Raw genomic sequence first — 16629 nt, 5'->3', positions numbered from 1 at the left:
GGCCAAATTGGATTATTTGGTAGTTTAATTGGAAAAAAGAAAATTAAAAGTTAGTGATCAAAACATGTTACTATTTCTTACATTTTATAGTATGTTATTTAATGCATACCAAATATTTCATCGGATAATGTACATATATGTACAAATTAATTTGAGATAATCATAGTTTGGCATGACTTACACAATCTTACAATTATTTTATGTCAAGATACAGTTAAAAAAATATATTATTTTAAAAATAAATTAAATACCAAAATCAATTCTTTTAGAAAAAAAAATTGAATGAACCCCATCCAAATATGTTATTTTTGTTTGTTTTTTAAAGAACCATAATTGGATGGAGTTCAACCGATTTTCCCATTCCAAAAGAAAATGGTATTTAATATTGTTTTAATTTATTTTCGAAAATAACATTTTTAAATTTATTTAAGAAAAATTTCTGATAGAGAAATATCTTAATACGTTTAATCCACTTATACAGGATGTACAAGACTAATGTTAGTGGAATAATTTGTGTGGCTCACAATTTTGGATAAGGATTCGAATCAAAAGTCATACTTTTACTACAAGTAACAAAATTCGAAAAGTATTGGTTTTTCTAACCTTGAATTGACTATCATTGATTATCTCAAAATTTCTCAATTTTGTTTGTTTCCCATAAGTATTTCTTATAGTTTGCTAAGCATTTGACTAATACTAACAAAAATTGTTTTCATGGCTGTGAAAATGTGGTTATGTTTTTTTCAGCTATTGAGGACAAAGAAAAGTACTATAGCTTGAATAGTAGATTGAGTTAAAGCTAATCTTGAAATAAGTCATGTTCATAGACCAATATTCTTTGCTAGTAAGATGAAAGATTTTCCATACGGTGGAAACTCAAGTACAACCGACTTCACATGAAGTTGATACTTGAGAACCGTTAGATAATTTGACTGATTTGACTAAATTTTCATTTAACGGGTCTCAAATATCAACTTCACGTGAAGTCAATTTCACCTGAGTTTTCACCTTTCCATAAACCTACTTCATTATCAACAACATCTGACACTGTCCTCGAGTCATATAAATGCCTTGTGTCCACTTGATGATCTAACACTAACATAATCACTTACAGATCAAGATCTTCTAACGTGAGAAAATTAGTAAAGTGATGAAATGAGGAGTTAATCATTCTTAAATTAAAATAGTAAAATACACATTTCCTGAAAATTACAAAATCAACGGTGATTAATTCACTTTGCTACTTTACTAACTTTCTAACTTTAGAGGATCCAAATTCTATGTATGAGGCCAAACCCAAATAAATCCTCCAAAACTCTATGGAATCTAAATCCATATGGTATAAGAATATTCCAAGTTCCAAGGCAAGTGCGTCCAAATGAATTGAGTCACGAAAGAAAAGTAATAAAACTACATCTACATCAATAGATAATAAAGGGGCAAAAAATATCTACTATTACCCTTTGTTTCCTTAGTTTGTTAATCAATTAATCATGGTTCCGTTAACAAGACGGTCTAAATTTGGTTTTGGATGGTTGATTAAGACATTAGCAAATTAGCATTTTAGAATATGTAATATTCTAAACCACCACCAACCCAAAAGTATATCATTAGAACATAATAAAATTCCAAATCTTTTCCTTTTCCTTTTCCTTTTTACCCTCTATGTCCATCACTGTCCTTTCATTTAGACTTTGGAAAGTGAAACCAAAACAAAAGAAAGATAAAAAAGAAAAGGAAAGTGAAATTTATCCTTCTCAAGCTATATGTTTCAGAAACTACTCATAAGTCATAACTTTGCATGTGTCAAATTCTAAGTGAAGGGTAAGAAAGGGAACAAGAAAATGAAACTAGGAATTTGGACCTTTGAATACACAAGCAAATTCCTTTCTTTCTCTTTTTTGTTTTATTAGTCTTATGCTGAAATTCTTTTTGTTGGAGTCAAGCGGGATCGAACTCTAGACCTTTAAGTTATAGAAGTTTTGGTACTATGTCATAATACCACTTCTCTTAAAAACTTAAGCTAATAGGAAGAGTCATATGAACGGTTATATTTCTAACAATTTTGTTCACATTATCAAGAAAGTGTAAAATATTTACCAAAGATAACTAGTTTCTCTACAAACTGATCAGGGAAGTTCAGTGTGTAAAAACCAGCAAATTCTTGCTTGAAGTGTTCAGTTAGTTCCAAACTACAAGTTATGTGAACATGATCCATGTCATTTTCCTTTGATTTATGTATACAACATATACATGCACACAGAATGATTGGATCAATGCGAATCACATTCCAATAAACAAGACCAGATCACATTCCAATAAACAAGACCCGATTTCGAAAGATTCTTTGTGTGCATGTGCATGTTCATGGAAGTTCACTCTCAGGTTTAGAAATCAAAATTTTGAACATTCAGATGTTCACCAATGAACCGAAATGTTCACAGAATCACTTCATAAGAACAAAAATGATCTCAGAAAGCAACTAAAGGAGTTCCTGGAAAAAGGCTATAACAGAAGTAAGAAACCCACCGATAAGGCATAGTCTAAGAACCGTCTTCCGCTTTCTTGCGCTTAATGAAGTAAAGTGGGCGAGAGTTGCATCTAAAATGGATTCACCGTCGAGAAAATACACCTGAAAGTATCATCATTATTAGAGGAAATTGAACCAAACAGCATACTGCTATGAGAAGGAATACAAAAGATTTTTGTGCACATTCGATTCCACATTTCTTCCAATCTTTGTTTATTTGACAACAAAGATAGTTTGTAGCATAAAGAAACCAAAATCACTCTCTCTAGTAAGGGCTCACTTGTAGGACATAGAACAACAACCCACAGTTATTGTGACAAAAGCCTTTAGTTAACATTTTTTTCGCATTATTGTGATGATTTTTCTTTCTACCATTTCTTTAATCAGCACCAACTTAACATATGAATCATGTTTAACCCACAAATGATGGATATATTTAGGTATGACCATTTTCCGCTTAAATACGCAAATGCAGAAGTGATGCTTGATATAAGAGAATGCCTATCATATGCAAGAAGCTGTTTTCATTACTTACCGGTAAAGTATTGAGAAAAGCCAGAGCCAGAGAGACATGAAATGTCCATACCAAAATCTTTTCCAGTAAATTTGGAAAATAAGCAGCAAGTTTTAGTCCCCAGCGAGGCTGATATGACGTTAGCTGAATTGAATGTGCCATTGAGATGGCATCACCAACAAAAATAAAAGTCCCACCACAATTAGTTTCCTTAAGGCCAGAAGTCTCAGAAGCTGGTAATCTCTTTCTTTCATGTAATGAACATTCCGGAGAAGTACTTGAATATGTGATCTCCACCCATACCATGCCAGGCTCCTGAACCGGTGCTAAACAAAACTCATCCTGTAAACAAGAAAAAGAACATTCAGCAGCTATAGTATCTTTATCTTATCATATCTTGTTGCCATGTGAACAACAGAGTGGACACAAATTTGAAAGCTTAGAAACATTCAGAGATTTTGGTACCTGAGTGCATGTACAACTTCCATTTGTTGTAGCTAGACCCCAGTCATCACCACATTTATCAAGTCTGACAACATCTTTAGCATTTAAGCAGTATATAGTCGATCGTTTATTTGAAGGGTCAATTTTCCTCTGATCATCATTCAGAGTAACATTATTGGAGCACAAAACTTTTACAAATGCTGTAAGTTCCCTGGGACAAGCATATTGATTTTCCGGCAATCCTGTAATCTTGCCTTCTTCCATCATAAGACTAGAGACACAGTAACCCTTCATTCTATTGATAACCCCCGTGTCTCCAGTGTGCCCGGAAATATTTACATTATGAAGCTTGATGTTATATGTGAAAGTATTAACTTCCAACCACTCTTGTGCATTTCTAATTGGTACATTATCCACTGATACAATAACATCACCAGGAGCCAAAAAACCAGACAAAGGTGACGTTGGCGGTACATCCAAAACCTGTGCCCGCACATAGCCATTGAAAATGCAATAAGTAAGCTGTGCATGCGAAAACCAAAGAATGTATTATGTTATTAATATCTAGAAAAAGTACCATGGGACTATGGCCGCTACTGTATAAGGGAAACAAGAACATGGGCAACAGGAATAATGTCAATCCACAAGCTGCACAACACTAGAGGAGAAAGGTTGAAGCCTTTAAGTATGAAAATAAAATAAAATATGAAAAAGATAGAATATTAAAAATGAGTCGAATTGATCCTATCTCAAATTCAACTTACAACTGCATTGTGCCAAATTCCAGCAGAATACACACTGAGGGAAGTCCAATGTGGTAAAGTTTGCAGCAATTCATCATTGAAGGCAACTAGAGCACCAGGAAATAGAACTGCAATGAAGATAGCGACATACTCTATTTGTATCCCCTCACTGCTTTCCTTCAAAAAGGTGCAGCATAAGAATCCAACTGTCTGACATTTCAAGCAAAACTAAATTTTGGGATTCTAGGTATCTACAAGCTCATGAACGAAAAGAAGAATAACAAATTTAACTACACAAATCATCTCATCATTGGTAACATTTCTTTGCATTGCTTTTTAAATTCTTTTTAACAGCCTTCAAAACAAACTAAGTTTTGGGATTCTAGGTATCTGCATGCGCATAAACTAAACAAAAGAATAACAAATTTGACTACATAAATCATAGCTTTTTTTTTTTGGGGTGATAGAATCACCAATAACATTTCTTTGCATTGCTTTTAGATCCTTTTAACAGCCTTCAAAGGAACTAAAGATATTACCATAACCACTGATGCTGAAATATGTGAGATCACTACAGGGCACTAAAATATATCTCAAATTACAAAGGCTAAAAATATAAAATATAAAATGAATTATTCTTGGACAGAAGTTGGGACATATGTGTATCTATTACGAGAACAAAATAAGGGGTTTATGTATTTGCATAACGAACCTTCATTTCTAGCAGGTAGGATAACAAAATTATTATTTGGGAAGCAGGGCAACAGTCAATGCAAGTCACTCAAGTAGGCAATGTATTGTTGTTCCTCCAAAGCAACTGGCATAACGTGATGTGTCATTTGGTAGTTGTGGTATTGTCATGAAAATTGGAGTAGATCAAAATTTTGAAATATTCTTAAACAACTACTGGGAGATTTCTGAGCAAATTCTATTCTTCTTACCCACTAACTTCTCTCCAAATTATGTAAGCTACTTAAATTTCACTCATGATCTGCATAGAGGACTTTCCCTCTTAGACATATTGAGATATTGAAAAGCTATGATTTATATAGATAAATCTTTTGTTTGTTTTTCTTTATAGAGGAACACTTATCCTCTATCATGTACTATCGTATTATCCGTCTCCTCATCTTAATGAAATTTGTCTTTTATCCCCACCCCCACACCAAAAAAAAAAGGAATAAAAAAATTCACAGCTTTATAATAAATTAATTAAATATAACAATTAGAATGACAAAGTAGACACAGTGATGTCAATTTACATATTCTCTTTCCAAAAATTGGCCTGTGTAGTCCAAAAGGTTTATCTAGCTAGATAGTGATGTCACTCACTTAAGAATTGCAATTCAGATAAAAAAACGAAGCACAAAATGTTGTAGCTTGAAACTTCAATTGGAAGGGTAGTAAGCAAGACAGCTGACCTAGTGGCTGCAACAGCATGACCAAATTCATGAACAACGACAGATATGATGGTAGAAATACATATATACCCAGCATCAGCAAGTGATAAGCTGGAACCAGACGGCTGCATAGATTGCAGTAAGTTAATAAGAGGATCACAAAGAATGATTATTTACATTCACATTGTTTTGATATTTTGCTATTGAAATATCTTCTTTGTAATTGCTATCCTTTCTTAAAAAGTATAAAAATAAAACTTCATTCAAACTTAGAGAGAAGGAAAAATGTAGTTGCAAACCAAGGAGGGAAGCCCAAAGAGCAAAGCATTTCTAAGGTTTCCAAGCTTGTTGCCACCACCAGAGAGATGAAATGCTTTAGCTAATTCCCAGAGAAGAATCTGTGCAAGTGTTTGATATATACAACTCAATCAAAAGCGGTGCAGCAGCATATTCTATCTGCATATGAAAAAACCATTCGGAAACACGAGATTTCTTAGTAAGGGTGTGTACCAAAGTAACCCCAAGCAGAGCAGAAAGTGCAAAACCAACCCCAATTGAAAACCACACTTTCAAAAACCTGTAAGATAACAAAGCCATTCAAGTAATCAGAAACATGAAGTAATCAAAATTAAAAAACAAAAGGGGGTTGTATAGGGGACCACCTAGCATGTCTGCGACCAAAATGGAAAAGCGGTTTGTTAAATGTAGAGATTTTGTAGTCACAATACCTGCATTCATATAAAGCAACTCTGGATTACATCAATTCAAAGAGAGAGGACAGAAATGGCGTGGGGATCACAATTTTTTCCTTAAGAAAAAAGGACAAGAAGAAACTTTTGATGTAAGTTATTTCAGTAAAAATAAAGTAATCCAAATACACACCCTTGTATTAGACTACTCTAGATCCTAAAACCCTAAATCCTAATACAGATACAGTATCTCTAGATTACATTAATTCTAGGGAACAAATGCACACAATTATTTTTTTCCTTCAAAAAATGCCAGAAGAAGCTTTTGATTGAGTACAAATAAACTAACCCAAACAGACACCTTTGCAATTGACTAATCCAAGCCTTAAACCCTAACCTCTAATACCTAAAATCTGCATGTTTTTATTAAAATTACTTCAAGGGGGAAAAAAATGGTTCTAAAAGCCTTTGATCATAAGCTATTTTGAACACATCATAAACTGTCTGTTTTTGCCCATTTTTACATTAAAAAAAAAAAGCACTTTTCCATCTAAAAGTACTATTTTTCCTTCTGAATACAGAAAATGCAATCCACATAGATGGAAATAAAGAAAGAAGATTTACCAACAGGAAATGGTATTGTTGGGAACATGATGATAAGAAGCTGCATGAAGGGGAAGAAGAGTGTTGGTTCGTGTGTGCCTTTGATTCCCAAACCTCCTCATTCTTCTAGAATCCACTTCCATCACTGAATACTGAATCCTACCTAATAGTGCTAATTGTTGTTAATTAATAATCACATATATTTTGTTGCTTTCCCTGCATTGAAAATGAACAAGAAATTTGTCAATTTTTTTAGCTGATAAATTAAAAAGCTAAACGAAACAAGGAGGAAACAAACATTGGAAGCTAAGATGAAGATGAAAGAAGAGGGAAGTGAGCTGAGGCATCAACGTTCCAGTTTGACGCCATTAAAGAAGGAGCTCAATTATCCGCCGGTAGTGGTGGTGGCGGCGTCGGAGAAGGGCGGAGGCCAGAGGGAATTGGGTGGTGGGAGTGTTGATAGTGCTCTTGTGTAAATAAAGTTCTTGATTAACCAACTAACCAAGTGCTTGGAATTCGAAACTTTTTTTTTGGGGGTAAATGAAACTTTTTTTTATTTGGTAAGCTGGAGGCTAAAGACCCAAGTTATCTAATATTTACTGTTCGGGGTAAGTATATTTTACAACCATCTTCATTTAAAATAAGTTTAAGTCTACTTCGAATTTTATTCTGTGTATATAATAATTTATTAGTTAGATTCTTAAATAGAATTTATATTTAAGATAGACTAAAAAATATTGTGGACAAACAAAAAAGATTTACGATCTTTACAACAAAAAATTTGCTATCTTTAATCAATTTAAATTGATTAAATAGTCAGCTCACTTGTCTACTTGAATAAGTGTCGAAAACTCAAATTTACGACAAATTAATCTTTTACATGTCGAGTTAAAAAATACTGTGAACAACTAAAAAAAATTTACAATCTTTATTCTTTAAGAATATAAAAATGAGTGCGTTACAGAAGAAAAAATAAATTACAAGCATATATTAAAATAGTTCTTATTTTTATAAATGTTCAAATAAATTTTTCATATACGAGTTTTTTTTTATTCGTTCACTTTGACAAGGGCGACCGAGAGAGAACGGAAAGACAACGAAGAGGTAAAATCAGAAAAGATCGTTGATTATGGCGGCAGAAGAAACACATGTGTTACAAGGGTTGTAGTATGTGAGGGAAAATCGAAGATTCATGACAAGGTACCCAAAAGGTCTCCTTTAGAGACAAGGTAATGGGTGCATCTACAGCCAAAGTGTTGCGGGTGGCTGAAAGCCTTGTGAGGAAAAAGATGGCAACAGTTGTGAAAAAGCAAGGTGATGCAGACATACCATGTGTTACCTTCACAGCTGAAGCGAGAAAGGCGTTGGCGATGCCGTATTTAGATGCCATTGTAATTAATGTTTTGGACAAAAATTTTAGTTACATGGCTATAGTTAATAAGCTCAAGGGTGTTTGGAAGACGAAGGGAGGTTACAAAGTTTTAGATGTTGGCTTTGGCTATTTTTTGGTCAAGTTCGACTTGCGGGAAGACAGGGAGAGAGTCCTTCTCGATGGACCATGGATGATTATAAATCACTATGTGGCAGTGAAGTCTTGGAGCCCCGAGTTTGTACAATGTGAGGAATCCTTTGGATCTACATCAGTATGGATAAGAATCTCAAATTTGAATATCAAGTTCTATAAAAAAATGGTCACAATGAGAATTGGGCAACAATGGACATCCCGATTCGAGTTGATCTAGCAGCTAAATCTGCAAAGCGGGACAAGTATGCAAGAACTTATGTGACAATTAATCTTAGACTACCTGTGATTTCTAAAATTAAAGTGAATGGAGTAGTCTATTCTATTGAATATGAGCACTTAAACTTAGTTTGTGGCAAGTGCCGTTGCTTTGGTCATATCACTAGAGAAAGTAACAAGGTGACTCTTGCTTCCATTGATCAAGAAAACCAAGGTAGAGCATTTTTAGAGAACATGAGGCGAGTGGAAGAGCCGACGCCGATGTCAAGGGAGGTGGAAGAGCCGACGCCAGGCAATCCATTTTTTGAATTTGGTGTTAACGCGGGATTTTCTTCCAAAACGGAAAGAGAGAAAATCGCGGAAGAAACGTTGCATGGAGATGTTATAGAGGGAGAGAATCATATAGGGGATCAAAGTTAGACTTATGTGACTAGGAAAGGAAAGGTGGGCTAAGGACAATCAACTGGGATCACTTTTAAAAAAATACTACACCTAAGAAAACTACTTGGGCCTCAAAAAACATTAATGCGGATCATTCCGCCCCCAAAACCCAACCCGCTACTTACTCTTTCTAACAAGAAAGGAGTTTTATTTTCTGCTGGAACTGCAGAGAGGAAGGAGACCAGCTTCTCTTCAGAGCTCACCTAGTGACGACTGTACTGAAGTTCAAAGAAGCAAACAAGAGGCATGGAGATGGGCCAAGGAGGCAAGGAGAGCGAGAAGTACCAACTCGGAGATAGGGGACCTTCGGCGTAAAGCCAAGGTATGCTACATTCCAACATTTTCGGTTTCTTATGGATTGTGTGCCTTTAAATATTTTATGTTAGAATGTGAGAGGGACATCAAATAAAATGTCCCATGTTCATTGTAAGAAGCTAATAAAGAAGTATAAACCTTCTTTTTTCATTCTTATTAAAACTCATGTTACTTATGATTCAATAAAGAGATTCCGGGAGAATTTGGGTTTTAATTTATTGGGATTGTAGAAGCTAATGGTCACAAGGGGGGATTTGGTTCCTGTCCTCTACTCCATAATTTTTTTATTTTATTTTATGGAGCTTTCATCAATGCTTGACAGTAGAGATTAATGGTGACGATAAATCATGGGTGTGTAGTGTTGTTTATGGGAGTCCACAACCTAAGACCAGGGATGATCTTTGGAATCATTTGATGGAAATCTATTTGTTAATTCGGGATATATGGCTTGTCTTAGGTGATTTTAATGAGATCATAAGTAATCAAGAGGTTAAGGGTGGCAAGTTCTACACTTCTCGCAGTAATTTTTTCTCTTCTACTCTGAACTCCTGTGGTCTGTTTGATTTGGTTACCAATGGAAGAAGATTTATTTGGTTTCGACGGATTCAAGGTGATAAGGACGTGACTAAAAAGCTTGATAGAGCTTGCAGTAATGGGAAAATGGAGGTTATTATTTCTTGAAGTCTTTGCAGAGGTTCTCTGCTGCCTCCATTCTGTTCATTGCCCTTTGTTAATTCGCTGCAAGGGAGCTCCTATGAGGAAGGGGTTAAAACCATTTAGATTCCATGTAGCATGGACAACGCACCCTGACTATAAACCACTGGTCCAGAGAACATGGCATCAATCAAAACCTTATATTCAAACAAGGTTGCTAAAGGTTCAACAAGCATTCTTGGAATTCCAAAACCTTTAGTAACATTTTCTTGTGCAAGAGAGAGCTGGAAGGCCGACTTGATGAGCTCTAAAAGAAGCTTTCAATGACCCAAATTTAATTGAGCAGGAAGAACGAACTAGGGCAGATTATAATATTGTTTTAGCTCAAGAGGAGATGCTTTGGTATCAAAAAATTTGAGAGCAATGGGTTCGTTTTGGTGATAGGAACACTAAGTTTTTTCATATGCAAACAATTGTTAGAAGAAAAGCCAATAAAGTGCATGGTTTGTTGATTAGTGATGGGAGCTAGTCTTACGATGCTGAGGTCCTTGAACAAGAAGTACTCTCTTTTTATATAAATTTATTTTGTTCCACTGAACAAGTGAATATTGATTGTATGGGTAATTATCCTAAGCCAGTTCTTAGTTCAAAAGCTTGTGATTCTCTCACCAAGCTCGTTTCTCTGCTTGAAGTTAAAACAACTATTGATAGCATGAGCCTGCTTAAAGCACCAGACCCTGACAGTTTTCAAGCCTTCTTCTTTAAAGAGTTTTGGGATGTGGTGGGTCGAGATGTATGGAAAAAAATTCAGCAAGCTTTTAGCGGGGAGTCTTTAAGTAGTGCCCTGGTGAAAACGTTAATAGTTCTCATTCCGAAATGTGATTCTCCAAATACTCTTAAGGAGTTTCAGCCCATAAGCCTTTGCAATGTGATTTACAAGGTTGTGACCAAGGTGCTTGTTAATAGACTCCGCCCTTACTTATATGACAATGTAAAGCCAACTCAAGGAGGTTTCATACATGGTAGGGGAGCTCCAGACAATATTATTATCGCTCGGAAAATGATTCATTTTCTCAAGTAAACCAAGTATAAGAAAGGGGCCTTGGCTTTCAAGATCGATTTAGAAAAGGCTTATGACAGAGTCGATTAAAAATTTTTAGCCCACATCCTCTCCTCGTTTGGCTTCCCTTCAAGAACCATTTCTCTTATCATGAACTGTGTCAGGCGTCCAAGTTGTCTATCTTATGGAATGGGAATAAATTGCGTAGCTTTCACCCAAAGAGAGGGTTGCAGCAAAGAGATCCCATATCGGCGTATCTTTTCATTTTTATATGGAGAGGTTGGCTTGTTTCATTCAAAACCAGGTGGAAGAGGGTACTTGGGAGGTGGTGGCAGTTTCGAGGGGAGGTCCTAGAGTGTCGCATTTGATGTTTGCTGACGACCTTCTATTCTTTTGTAAAGCTACTAAAAGACAGGTCCAAAATGTCATGCACACTATGGTCCTTTTTTCTAAAGCATCAGAGGTGAAAGTCAACCATGATAAATTAAAAGTTGTTTGTTCTGTAAATATTTTTAATAGGAGAAGGGAGGTCTTATCTGGTGTTTCGCAGATTCGTTTCACTCGTGACATTGGCAAGTATTTGGAGGTCAACCTTGGCCATCCAAGATCCTCCCGAGCTACCTTTAATGAATCATTGGAAAAGATTAAGAGCAGACTTGCAAACTGAAAAGGGAGACTGCTAAATAAAGTGGGGAGAGTGTGTCTTATCAAGTCGGTTGCTTCTTCCCTATCTATTTACCAAATACAGGTATCTTTATTTTCCTAATCTTTTTGTAAGAAGATTGATTCTGTTCTTAGGCAATTTCTTTGGAAAGGTAAGGTTGAAGAGAGATGCCTAAATAATGTTTGGGTTAATGGTCAATGGCAATGGCACACTCTTTTCACTCTTGTCGGATTACCTTCGCGATTTGTGGAATCTTTTTAACCCGATTAATCTTTCAACGAGCGAAAATCCTTCTTGGTTTTAGGAAGCTTCCTCGTCTCGAACTTACTCTATTGTAAGTGGTTATAAGTGGCTTTTTAAGCAGCATTTAAACTGGCCCATGAATGGTGATTGGCCGTGGCTTTTGGAGATTGAGAATTCTGGAGAAAATCAAGCTTTTAATTTGGTTGGATTTTTAAAATGACCTGCCTACTCAAGACTTCTTTTTTTAAAAAGGACTCACTTCCTCCCCTATTTGTCAGCGGTGTAATCTTAATATTGAAGACATAGAACATTGTCTTGGAACGTGTCTCAAAGCCATTCAAGTGTGGCATCAACAAACACACATATCTCCTTTACAGTTGTAAACGAGATACATTCATAATTATCTCATTTACAGTGTAAATGAGATAAATAAATGCGATGTAAATTGGTAAATACGCTACAAATTACATATGTCGGTAATTAAAATAATTAAATTATTTATTTACAAAAATTTTTGCTACTAAAGTCAGTCACTAGTATAAAATACATGTTAAAATACATATACATACTGAAAATAAATTAAACCACATATATATTTATACACAAATATACTAATGGCTGATTTTAGTGTACAAATTTTGAGAAAAGGACAAATAGGTCCCTGACCTTTTGCCCCGCGAACATTTTTGTCCCTTACCATTGAAAAATACTTTTAAGTCCCTGACTTTCACAAAACTTGGACGGATCACTCCCTGACAGAGGCATTTGGACGGATCAGTCCCTGACGGAGGCATTTGGACGGAAGGACTGATCCGTCCAAGTTTTGTAAAGGTCAGGGACTTAAAAGTATTTTTCAATGATCAGGAACGAAAATGTCCGCGGGACAAAAGGTCAGGGACCTATTTGTCCTTTTCTCTAAATTTTTTAAATTTTTGTTGCTAATAAATGAATATAAAAGGATGAGATGAGAACAAATTCATAAATATTTTAGAGCGCTCCATCCAATGAAACTCTCATAGAGAGCTGCATCAAATACTATTGAACTATTCTTCCACCTTAATCCATGACAATAATAAAGAAGTATCGCAGCCCACAAATCTCCAACAAAATACATAAATTCAGTTACAATTTTAGTTTTTATTATGTTATCTTATCTTATTTTTATGTTATCTTCTTATCTTATCTTATTTTTACTTTTATCTTTTGTAGGCAATACTCTATATATATTTAGTTTTATCTTCATAATTTAATCAATCAATCAATCAATAAAATTTCTTCATCTTTTTTTTTCTTTTTCTATTCTTTCACAATTTTATTATGGTATCAGGACTCCTTTTGAACTCTGCTGACATCTATGAATAAATCAACCAATTCAGATCTTCTTTAAATTGCTGAGCTGCCTCCCTACTATGTCCTAGGTCAAGGAGAAAGGATGCAACAACAACTTCATTAAGAGCTTCTTTTGGACTTCTCGTCAACCAACGCTCTTCTTTCATGGCATTTTCTTTCAATAAAGAAACTCGTCATTCAAACCAATTTGGGCTTTTGTCAAATCCAACTACTCATTATCTTTGTTCTTTTCGTACTTTTTCTATTGTTAACGATTTTTCAAATCGAGATTCATTCTTGAACACTTGGATCATTAATTATGGTGTCACAGATCACATTGCATCAAATTTGTCTTGATTTATTTCTTACACACAAATTTCTTCTATTATTGTTTATTTACCAAACGGTTCTCAAGTTACTGTTTTTTATAAAGGCATTGTTCAATTTTCACCATCATTGATTCTTCATGATGTTCTTTATTTACCTCATTTCAACTTTAATATTATCTCCATCTCAAAAATTACTTCAGCACTCAAATGTGTACTCATTTTTTCATCATCTTCTTGCACTCTACAGAGCAACAATTTGGAGACGATTGATTTGGACAGAATGAGAGAGAGATTATATCTCTTTGATCCCAATTTCGGTAAAAATTCATCCACTACACATTCCATAAATTCCATCCAATCCCTACCCATTACACCTTCAAATATATGACATTTTCGTTTAGGACACCTTTCTGGACAAATACTTAATCATTTACATAAACATTTTTCTTTTATCTCTATGCATCATGATGAGACTTGTGACGTTTGTCATCTTTCTAAGCAAAAGAAACTTTTATTTTCTTAAAGTTTTAACAAAGCCAATGCAAGTTTTGATTTATTACATTTTAATATTTGAGGTCCGTTTCGACAAAATTCTATTTATGATCATAAATATTTTTTACTATTGTTGATGATTTTAGTCGCTTTACATGAGTTATTTTATTAAAATAAAAAAGAGAAGTGCAAAATCATGTAAAAAAATTTATTACTTTAGTTGAAACACAATTTAACTCTAAGTCAAAGCTATTCGTTCCGATAATGGACCAGAATTCAGTTTACATTATTTTTATGCTTCAAAGAGTATTATTCACCAACGTAGTTATGTTGAAACTCCTTAACAAAATGGAAGGGTAGAACACAAGTATCAACATATTTTGAATATAGTTCGTGCTCTTATGTTTCAATATAATTTACCATCATCTTTTTGGTTGTATGCTGTTAAACATGTTGTTTATTTACTTAACAGAGTTCCATCATCTGCAATTAATTTTAAAACACCATTTGAAATTTTATTTAATCATCCACTAAATTATCATGACCTTAAAGTTTTTGGATGCTTATGCTTTGTTTCTACCCTAATGGCAAACAGATCAAAATTTGATCTAAGAGCTAAAAAAACAGTGTTTATTAGATTTCAACATGGTTTTAAAGGATATATTGTTTATGTTTTAGAAGATAAAAGAATTGAAATTTCTAGAAATGTGATTTTTTATAAAATGATCTTGCCTTTAGTCACAAAAAATGTCCAATTCTATAAACTCAGGCCAACATTACCAAACATGCCTTCTCAAAAATAAGATTCAGTTAGTCTTCCAGTTGGACCCTCATCCATACCCATTGACCCACTTCCATCAAATTCTTTCTCTTCTCCAACAACCCCTCTTTCTTTCTCACTGATGTGTCCTGACCAACTTGAACCCATGACTCCCAAATCTATTTCAAGTAATACAACCTCCCCTCTTTCTACAATATACACTAACCCACCATCACCTCTTCACCCCACGTCACATTTCTCGTAACCTGAGCAACCCCGTCCTCGTCATTCCGACTGACCTCCAGTATATCTCTCTAATTACTTGTGTAATTCCTCTCTCACCTCCACAAATCTCTCTCCTTTAAAGTGTCATTATCTTCTATATTCAGTTATGTCTTTTTCTTCTTTTTCATCTTCTCATCATAAGTTTCTTAACTCTACATTCTGATGTTGAGCCAAAATCTTTTAAGGACACCAATCAACACTCTAATTGGCGTAGTACTATGAAAGATGAGTTGGATGCTCTTGAGTTGAACAAAATTTGGCTTCTAGTTGATTGCCCTGCAGACATTAAGTCGGTTGGCTGTAAATGGGTCTATCGCATCAAACGCAAGCCTGATGGTTCAGTTGATCGATATAAAGCACGCCTTGTGTCTAAAGGGTTCACTCATACTGAAGGTGTTGATTTCTTGAAAACCTTCTCCCCTGTTGTCAAGCCTGCCACCATCAGATTAGTTTTGGCATTGGCCTCTATGAAGCATTGGCCCATACATCAGTTGGATGTCAATAACACTTTTTTACATAGGAATCTTTTCTGAGGATGTTTATATGACTCTGCCACCCGGGTTTACATCTCCTCGATCGGATCAATGCTGCAAGCTGCTGAAGTCACTGTATGATTTACGACAATCTAGTGGTATGTGGTATGACAAACTTTCTCATCTTTTGCTATCTCATGGATATCAGCAGACCTTATCTAATTATAGTCTATTTATTAAATTCATTGGTACTCAAATTTCTATCCTTCTAGTATATTCGAATAAAAGATTTGGGTCCATTAAAATATTTTTTAGGTATTGAGGTTGCTCAATCAGCAAAGGGAATTTGCTTATCTCAGAGTAAATATAGTCTTGATCTTTTGGAAGATTTTGATTTATTAGGTGTTAAACCTGCCTCTGTTCCAATGGATAGTACCACAAGATTATATCAAGACAAAAGTCTCCTGCTATCTGACCCTTTTGTATATCGCCATTTGGTTGGGCGTCTTATCTATTTAACCACTACTCGACCAGACATCATGTATGCCACTCAATAATTAAGTCAATTTATGACACTTCCTACTAAATCTCATCTTCAAGCAGCTAAGCATGTGTTACGATATCTGAAAACTAGCCCTGACAAAGGATTTTTTTTTTCAAGAGAATCAAAAATTCAGCTTCTCGGCTTCAGTGACTCTGATTGGACCGGATGTCCTGACATTAACATGCTATTGTTTCTTCTTAGGCAGTTCTTTAATCTCTTAGAAGACTAAGAAACAAACCACCGTTGCCCGCTCAACCACTGAAGCAGAATATCGTGCACTTACCAACACAACTTGTGAACTTCAATGGATACTAAATGTGTTACAATTTTCACGCATCTCTTCTATCCGCCCACCAGTTTTATATTGTGAAAATCA

The 16629-nt window shown here is 34.9% G+C and overlaps 1 protein-coding gene and 1 long non-coding RNA gene across 2 annotated transcripts; one reads left to right on the top strand and one right to left on the bottom strand.

Moving 5' to 3' along the window:
* On the bottom strand, window positions 2146-7449 carry LOC107626256 (membrane-bound transcription factor site-2 protease homolog). Its single transcript, XM_016329131.2, has 11 exons — window positions 7222-7449; window positions 6945-7139; window positions 6294-6359; window positions 6142-6208; window positions 5931-6029; window positions 5653-5756; window positions 4253-4400; window positions 4066-4146; window positions 3510-3971; window positions 3066-3386; window positions 2146-2632 (listed from the first exon to the last, which is right to left on the bottom strand). The coding sequence occupies exons 2-11, from the start codon at window positions 7064-7066 to the stop codon at window positions 2483-2485; spliced, it is 1620 nt and encodes a 539-aa protein (XP_016184617.1). The 5' UTR covers window positions 7067-7139; window positions 7222-7449; the 3' UTR covers window positions 2146-2482.
* LOC110267292 lies at window positions 9191-13717 on the top strand. Its single transcript, XR_002354738.1, has 2 exons — window positions 9191-9427; window positions 13369-13717. It is a non-coding gene; the product is annotated as an uncharacterized LOC110267292 (long non-coding RNA).

Source organism: Arachis ipaensis, chromosome B01 (assembly GCF_000816755.2).
Source record: "Arachis ipaensis cultivar K30076 chromosome B01, Araip1.1, whole genome shotgun sequence".
In the NCBI taxonomy this organism is placed as follows: Eukaryota; Viridiplantae; Streptophyta; class Magnoliopsida; order Fabales; family Fabaceae; genus Arachis; species Arachis ipaensis.
The sequence above is the reverse complement of the archived record's forward strand: the minus strand, read 5'-3'. Positions and strand labels throughout refer to the sequence as shown.

Excerpts from the sequence above, each read along its gene's own strand:
- LOC107626256 (XM_016329131.2), bottom strand. The coding sequence starts at position 7,066 with ATGGAAGTGGATTCTAGAAGAATGAGGAGGTTTGGGAATCAAAGGCAC. Across the intron at positions 6,209-6,293 it reads TTTGGTCGCAGACATGCTAG|GTTTTTGAAAGTGTGGTTTT; the intron begins GTGGTCCCCTAT and ends GTTATCTTACAG. Across the intron at positions 2,633-3,065 it reads CTTTTCTCAATACTTTACCG|GTGTATTTTCTCGACGGTGA; the intron begins GTAAGTAATGAA and ends TGATACTTTCAG.